This window comes from Mya arenaria, chromosome 1 (genome assembly GCF_026914265.1).
Source record: "Mya arenaria isolate MELC-2E11 chromosome 1, ASM2691426v1".
NCBI classification, from domain to species: Eukaryota; Metazoa; Mollusca; class Bivalvia; order Myida; family Myidae; genus Mya; species Mya arenaria.
Genome location: NC_069122.1, coordinates 34,418,099 through 34,426,793, shown reverse-complemented (window position 1 = coordinate 34,426,793; position 8,695 = coordinate 34,418,099). Strand labels below are relative to the sequence as shown.

General features: G+C 35.7%; 1 protein-coding gene across 1 annotated transcript; it reads left to right on the top strand.

The window, feature by feature from the left end:
- The first annotated feature begins 3,280 nt into the window (after nucleotides 1-3,280).
- On the top strand, nucleotides 3,281-7,828 carry LOC128206067 (major royal jelly protein 1-like). The gene has a single exon (XM_052908244.1). It carries the CDS (start codon nucleotides 3,737-3,739, stop codon nucleotides 5,126-5,128), a length of 1,392 nt encoding a protein of 463 aa, XP_052764204.1. The 5' UTR covers nucleotides 3,281-3,736; the 3' UTR covers nucleotides 5,129-7,828.
- The last annotated feature ends 867 nt before the right edge of the window (nucleotides 7,829-8,695 follow it).

The following is an 8,695-nucleotide window of genomic DNA, read 5'->3' as shown; positions in this document are numbered from 1 at the left end:
ATAACGTCAATGGCTAACATGACTTCTGAACAACAATGAACTTATTCACACTTCAGATGTTGGTTTTTTCTGGTTGAAACATCGAGGTTATTAGGTCAGTAAGCCTCCGCACATGGCTTCAGGTACGTGCTACCACGCATATGACAACTAATATATAATACCAGAAAAAAGATGATCTTGTTTAACATAAAAAAATACAGCAATATTTCCTCTCCCAAGTCACACCATTTTTCAGTGTTTATTATGACACCTATTTTATCCATACTTTATTTACAAAAAAACATCGTAGATTTACATTTTGTGTCAGAAAACAAAAACACATTGGTAAAAGATCCTGGTGCTTTACATATTCGAATTAATCACACAATATTAATGACACCGCTTTTATAACAATTATGTCGTCCCTATTTTATTCAGTTTGTACTTTTACAGCGATTCACGATTACAAACCTTAGTCTTAACACCTGGATGTCTTAAAGTTCCGGCTGTGATGCAATTTACATTAACACAATTATTAAGTTAAAATGTAGTTTTCTTCGAAGTCCGAGAGATAAGCGAAATAGCACAGATTGAGAAACCACGTCATTACTTAAGGAATAAATTACGTGATTAAAGTCGTTATCCGGGTATGAACGCAGTTGAGCAAATTAAAGCGTATGGAGTCCGAACTTTAACCAGCCCAACTGCGTTCATATCCCCAATAATGACATCAATCTCGCAATTTATTACATGTATTTACTCCAATATGTAACTATATAAGCCAATGAGGTTTTCTTCGAAGTCAGTTCGATTACCTGAAGTAATATCGTAATGATTAAGAAGGGCTTGTTAGCTGCGCTCACCCGCCCATTCTTAATCATTAAGAATTTACTTCATGTCATCTAAGAATTACTAAGAGGCTAAGCTCACTATTATTGTTTTGGTATAGTTTATGTTATGTTTGCGTTCTTATCCGAGTTTAAACACAGTTTCAATTTTTGTCCAGAAATGCAACATTACCTTATTGAAGATTTACATATAACTATGAGGTTTACAGTTGAACCTTTAGTTTAGGTATTTTTTATTTATCCTTAAACTTTAAGATATTTATCTTGACGTTTTCGGACGTTACTTCAACTGCTATTAATGCATTTTGTCAAGCGAACATTTCTCATCCAGTTTAGTAAAGTATAAAACAGCTGAATAAATTTTCGATAACAGCAGCCAAGTGAAGTCACAGAGACTTGAATGTATGTTGAACAGCCCGACAGCTGCCCCTGGCTTACTTCAAATAGTTGCCTGTGGCCTCAGTTGGGTGAAATAAGGCTTGAACCTGGAAAAGAAAAACAACAATTTATTGGCTGCTTAGCACGTCATAGGACGCAATACAACTATAAATCCTGATATTTCGACATATTATAAAAGCTAAAAATCCACTGGGGTTATATAATTTGACAAGAGAAGAAACTCTCCAAAACACAATTCGTCATGAAAAAGATAAACGTCCAGTTCAGACATGAATTTTATAGCTAATATACCAATCCTTAGCATATCACCGCTTTCTGCGCAAAGAATAATTATTTTTAGTGTGTATATTTTTAATCGGATTCCTGCTACAATTTGGAATAACCGGTAGAGATTGTTGTGTCATTTCGATGTAAAAATGATTATTCTTTGCGCAGAACGCAGTAATATGCTTACGATTGTGTTTTGGAGAGTTTCTTCTCTTGTCAATTTTTATTTTCAGGGTTGAGACTGATTTTACCCAACTGAGGCCACAGGCAACAATTTAAAGTAAGCCGGGGGCAGCTGTTTGGATCTGCATCATACTTTCAAGTCTCTGTGTTTAACTTAAATGGTTAAGTCTTTGGTTTGGTAAAAGTAGGCCAAAGCCTTTTATTGGTTGGTCAAAATTATCCAAAAACTGCTATTCACCAATCAAATCATCTAAATGTGTCAACTTGTCTTAAGATAACCTGTGGACAACTTATCCAAGTTTTAAACAATTGACTGCACATAATATATATATATATATATCTACATGTTATCATAAGTCACGTTTGAGTGGTATATATGTCAGATAAGCCAAAGCATTGCGATACAAAACTACATCCGTACATACATCGGCTCGCTACTGGGCAACATAAAATATGATGAATATATTACATGCATTTGCGAATTCGCTAATGCACCTGTCTCCTGTAAGTGACAGTATTTAGTAAATCATGATAACTCTGACAGATCTAGTTGTACATAGGAGTGTACGTGTTGCATGATATAGCACGATTTTATTATGAAGAAACACGAAGGAAACTACACACATACATGTTCATGTTACAACATTATATGCGTGTTTATTTATTCATTGATTTATGATGTTGATTATGCACCAGTCAATTGTAACTGCGCCCCCTGGGGGTAATGGGACGTGTTTTTACCTTCCAGGTAGCCCCGCAGTGCCGAGTGAATGCGGTGGTATTGTTTACGCGCCGAAAATTGCGGGGAATGGGCCTTTCATGCGGGGGCATTTGGTGGGGATTTTACCGGCAGTTTTGGGGATTTTACCTGTGATTGGCTATACCCAAAGTCAGAGTCCCCGTTTCCCCGGATCTGGGGAGGGGGCGTGGTTATAATTGACTGGTGCATTAATTTATGCTTTATAAGTATGACAGGTTGTACCTTAGAATTATACAAGGGATATGTACAAATAGTGTACATGTATATCTCACAAAACCCCAAAAGCAACCTTTTTTATATATAGCCTCGAATGTGGTTTTTCGATTTTTCAGTGCACGATATTCACATGTTTTATTTCTTTTATTTATTAAATATGTTCAAGTACCAACATATTAAACAAATCAAATTAGAGAAGACACGATCAAATACTTCATCAGTATTTATAAAACAAAGTATATGGTATTTTAATTATGATTGAACAGAAAATATTACACCAATTAACATATTTTCTTTAACCATATATATAAATCAAAAATATTATGAGTATAATAATCATTACAAATGCATTTATTTGACGAAGTCTCGTTGCAATTTATAATGACCGTCTTTGAAATAAAAAATCGAATAATGTATGATACATGACCTAATTTAAAATTCAGATGAGTCCGCAGATTTGCTTCGTAGCTGGGCATGCTATCTACGTGTTTACTTCTACCATTCTACCAAACTGACATTTAAGGACACCGTAGAGAAACGTTTACGCTTATTGAAACGTTGAGTCACGATGGATTATTACGTTGACATGTGACAGGTGTTCAGTGATGCGTGGCAACAAACGTTTAGATGCATGAAAACAGTACGTCAACGTAACGGCGAGAACAGTTTGTAAGGAGACGTTACGCGCTACGTTAGGCTTGCTAGTAGATGTCTATATTCATACAATCAGAGAGGATAATTTAGCTGGATAGTTTAAACAAGAACTCTAGTATTTCAGTATATTATTACAGTACCAGTGTAAGATAAAATAAGCGACGGTGGACTTCATACAGAAAAGAGCGTTACATATGACGCAGAATTTTGACGTGGATTTAACATTATAAATAAAGGCTGTGCCTAGCCGTCGAGGGATTGAAGCCATATAGGTTTTTGGCAGTGTTACACTATGATTTGTATTGAAAAAAAGTTACATCAAAGAGACTCAGAAATAGGACGTTGATATTCTATCATAGTTTTAAAATAACGTAAAAAACAACAGTTCGAAGCGTTTTGCTGTTTTGTTAGATAGAAAAACGTCATCGTCATGAAGCAATGCATTCTTGCACCGATTATTCTGTTGTCTCTAGCATTACGCCAAGTTTGGTGCCATGGAGACCATGGCGACGCTGAGCCACTGTTCCAGTGGACAACCATCGACTACAACTGGAAAACAAAGGCTGAGCGCGAGCAGGCAATAGCAAAGGGAAGGTATATCCCTCTACAAAACGCCATCAACGGCATACGTGTCTATGATAATAAAATATTTGTGACTGTTCCGCGATTCGGCGACGGCATTCCGTCAACACTTAATACATTAGTGAACGCCAGACGACGGTTTCTCTCCAGTAGTACTGTTCTGAAACCGTACCCGAGTTGGGAAATGCAGCAAGAAGGAAACTGCTCAGCATTTCAAAAAGTGCAAAATATTGAGATTGACCCAAAACGTGGAATAATGTTTGTGATTGACACCGGTGGAAAGCGATATGGTTGCCCCGCAAAACTTGTGATATATGACGTTAACAAAGATGTGGAAATTCACAGACATATGTTCCCAGATGATGTTGTGTCCAGAGGCACAAACTACCTGAACGATCTTGTAATGGATTACGTTGATGGACAAGTCGGGTATCTGTACATCACAAATACTCGTGATTATACCATTGTCGTGTACGATGTCCTTAATGACAACTCCTACTCATTTAGCCATCCTTCCATGAACCCAGAGCCCGGTAAAACAGACGTCAAGGTATTAAACAACATTATTCAAGTGAACAACGGTGTAAATGGCATTGCCATATCTTCAAACTTTGAATACGTTTATTACAGTCCCATTGCTGGCACAGGACTGTATCAAATCCCTACACAAGTGCTGCGCAACTCTAGTTCAGACTTTGCAGCGCACGTTCGTAAAGTGGGTGACAAACCGTCACAAGGAGACGGTATGATTATGAGCACCAAAAACAGTCTGTATTTCTCCGTTCTCTCTAAGAACGCTGTGGCAATGTGGGAGATACATAAGGACGTTCAGAAATACGGCTCAGAGGGTGCAGTAATGATGGATACTCTAACCTATGAAGCTAACGACCCATCAATGGAATGGGTCGACAGTTTAGCATTAGATCAGTCGGGGTATCTATGGTTTACAACCAGCAGACTTCAACTTTACTTCAACAACAAACTTTCAAATGACACAATAAACTTCAGAATCTGGCGGGCTTTCGTCCATGAGCCCAGCTACGCCTATTTTGATATAAATGGAACTTCAGGGTCAATGCATAATCATCATCATCATAATCATGACACTGACCATGACCACCATGATCACCATGGACACGATCACTACAGCTACCCCGGCGGTGCTGCTTCTACTTACATTTCATCCATTTTGTTGTTATCGACTTTGTTGTTAAACTCTTATATGTGCAAATATGTCTGAAAGATATACTCAAAATCGTACTGGTGATATTGTTCCATGTTAAGTGCTATGTTTGCTTACTGAAATTAAGCGTATTGAGATTCGCCAAAAGACTGTTGGTACGTTGGACATAACAGTAAACTACCAAATTGCTGAAGACGATGTCACTACAATCCATTGGCATTGAAAAAAAAAACGCTATCTAGAATAGTTGTGTATTCATATTACTATTACCATAAATCAGTTTAATGTAAATAAAAAAAACCTACCAAGATCCTCATGAAGATATTGTTTAATGATGAAATTGACTGTCATTATTTTTGACAATTACAATCAGACCGCGGCAAGACTTATACGCCCACCTTTGCTTTTTTCATGAATGTCATTGTTGATCGTATAAGTAGCGCTTTACAATGGGCCTCTATATCTCATGGAATAACGTCTGTCCTGTCACAAACTTTCTTGTTTAAATTTTCATCATATTTTCTTCGGCTTTTTTACAAAAAATGGTTACATTAATTTTACAAATTGCGGTTTTCTTATTGAATTTGCAATGTGATATTTAGACAGGAGAAGGGGTCACGACATGCATAGTTTTCGGCTAACTTTTTTGTTTTTTATTAAAAAAATCACCATACTTGCATACCTGTAAGCATGATGCAATGTTTAGTTTTATATTCAAGTTCTGAATTGAATATTTAGTGTTATATTCAAGTTCTGAATTTAAATGCATATCACAATATAAATATATCTAGCGGTTTTAAAGAAGAGAGCACACGAAGGTCATTGGCTAACATTTAATTGACATACCGAACGTTCCACTTAGAGCACGACAGCTTCAAGCGTTTATCTCGATGCATGTTCGTAGACCACAGTTGGCAACTGTTTTCCTTGCGTGCCTGTCCAAATGCAGTGACCATCTGTAATAAAACTCCAGTTAAACCGAGCCAGATGCCGCCGCTGAGCACGTCAAGTAACGACCAATTAGCGCTTTTTTGACGTGAACATCAATATAATGCGTACAGGCTATTGTTGGTTGGCAAAAGAAAATGTTTAAACGTGACGTTCTGAGCCATGATAAAACAGACAATGCAACGCATGTTGGTTGAAGATGATATGTCCATTAGTTTAATTTAAAAAAAAGTTACTTTCGTCTGTTAAATGTAATGAATTATTCCCTTTGTAGGAACAAATGTGATACTTGTTAGTAATTATTTTGTTATTTAATTATATGCGTATTTATGGAATGACTAACTTTGCACACACACCCATATGCACACGTCTATTACAGTAATTGCATCGTATTTTGTAATTTTTCGCAATGCTCATTTATAATTTCTTTTAATAAGATGTTATAAAATGGTATTTGACAATATTGTTTATTCGAAATTTTCAACACTTATGGTTGAGAAATTTGGATTCTATCAAAGTATGAAATGCCTTGAGAGGAAATACAATGTTGTTGATATTTAATTCGTATTAAATGTATGCAGTTCTAGATAAATGAATTACATGCATCGACTGGAGTAAAAAACACGAACCACGAAGAAAATGGCAGGTCCATACTGAACTGAAAGCTGTTATATGTTTTGTTTGTTTTGAATATAGTCTTGCGTGATGATCTGTTTATGTTATTACAAGAAGTGTTTATATATTCATTACCAATGCTCATAAGGATAAAGTAAGACTTTTAATGATTAGTTATAAGTTATATAATTTGTCGGCTTAATTGCACATGGCCATATTTCACGTTATCGAAAATATTGAGATACTGGAACCGATAGAATCGGCTTGCAAAAGTCTATTCAATGGCGTATATACTATATATGTTGAGGTTGTATAAAGGGTAAATCAAAGTCAAAAAAGCCCTAGATTTAACACCTTTGAAGCCCTTTATCTCAAAACAGAAATAAAATGTCAACTTATGGCCTTGTTGAAATAAGCCGATGATTTGTCATTTATTAAAATGTACTGTGAAAACTTATTAAGACAATTTTGCGACATTCTTAAACTGTTAGTACCCTTTTCCGTTTATTAGTATCGTAATTAGTTATGGCCGTGTTGAAATAAGCCGACGAATTGTCATTTACTAAAACGTACTGTGAAAACTTATTAAGACAATTTTGCGACATTCTTCAACTGTTAGTACCAATTTCCGTTTATTAGAATCATAATTAGTCATAATAATACATAGCCACCAAAACGGTATGGTAAAAGGTACATTTTTGGATAGAAATATTTCTCTAACCACGAAACATAAACCTAACATTATTTATTTTTTCCGCAAATACCTGTGGTGGGAGTTTCTCCAGGACAAGTTTATTAAAAGGGGCAGAAATCTTTCTGTCACATTGACAACCCTCCTAAAACTAATTTAGACAACTGTACATATTTTTTGGAAGGTGTTGATGAATGCGCATCTTCAAGAAACATTTGTTGTGGGATGATAATTGATTGGACACATTAAAGTGGTAGTTGAAATCTTCCCCGTAGCGGGAGACATAGAATGTTGACATGACAGCATACAAATGTTTGCACTTTCTAATGCAATTATTATGTTATTTGTTTAATATTTTCCTCATGTTTTTAGTGTTTAAGGTATTATCGCTGTGTTGTTTAGTGATTTTTTTTTTCAAATGATGTAAATATACATTTCGATGATAGAAAAACCATGTGCTATGAAATAAGTGAATAAATAAATAAATAGACATTTCAACAATAGTGTTAGTTTGTTTTATGTACCACATCCCTAGTAAAATTGCATTAAAAATTGCAATATGGACTGGATGCCTTTCAGTTCAATAAATATATGTTATGTTATGGCACAGTTTTTTCGTTTCTTCAGGTTTATAATGTATATCTTGCTTTGCCCATATGTCAATGAATGAATTCAAATCTTTTTTTTCTGCAGGAGCTGTTGGCATGGCAGTTGAATAGAAAGTTTGCAAGAACTTAGAAGTTCTTGTATACGCTATGTTTCGTAACAGGCTACGTTTTATATGGACCTTTCGGGCATACCATCAGTATGTGCTACATTTTGATTTTTAAGCGTATAAACATTAAATGGCATTTTTTAGAAAAATACTTAACAAAACAAGATGAAACTTCGCAAGTGTGACCAAGGCAAGACTCTGTATTGATCTAGATCATCGAATAATCGACCACGATAAACAAACGCGTGTTTTAGCCGGTGTTCGGGATTTGTGCCCTGTTCGGAAATGTACCGTCAACCAGTAGCGTCGGGGTTAGGCGACTTTTATCGGAACGCTACCGACCTCATACGAAATTATGTTATACTGTTTCAAATGTATTTTATTTATGCGTATGGAAAATACATGTACTAATTCTTTAAGTAAGCTACGCAAATAGCCAGAAAATTCACGATCTCATGGTGGACTGATTACCTTAAAACAATCTTTAAAAGACAGCAGATCCTCGTTTGATTCATTAACATAATGAAGTATCCGTTTCCCATTTAAAGGTCAACGTGTATTGCCGAGGCTTAAGACAATTGTTTCATTGTTGCTCATTAGCGAGAACATTGCTATGTCACTGTGAATAACAACCATGAATAATTCTTGGTTGCAG

Excerpts from the sequence above, each read along its gene's own strand:
- LOC128206067 (XM_052908244.1), top strand. The coding sequence starts at position 3,737 with ATGAAGCAATGCATTCTTGCACCGATTATTCTGTTGTCTCTAGCATTA.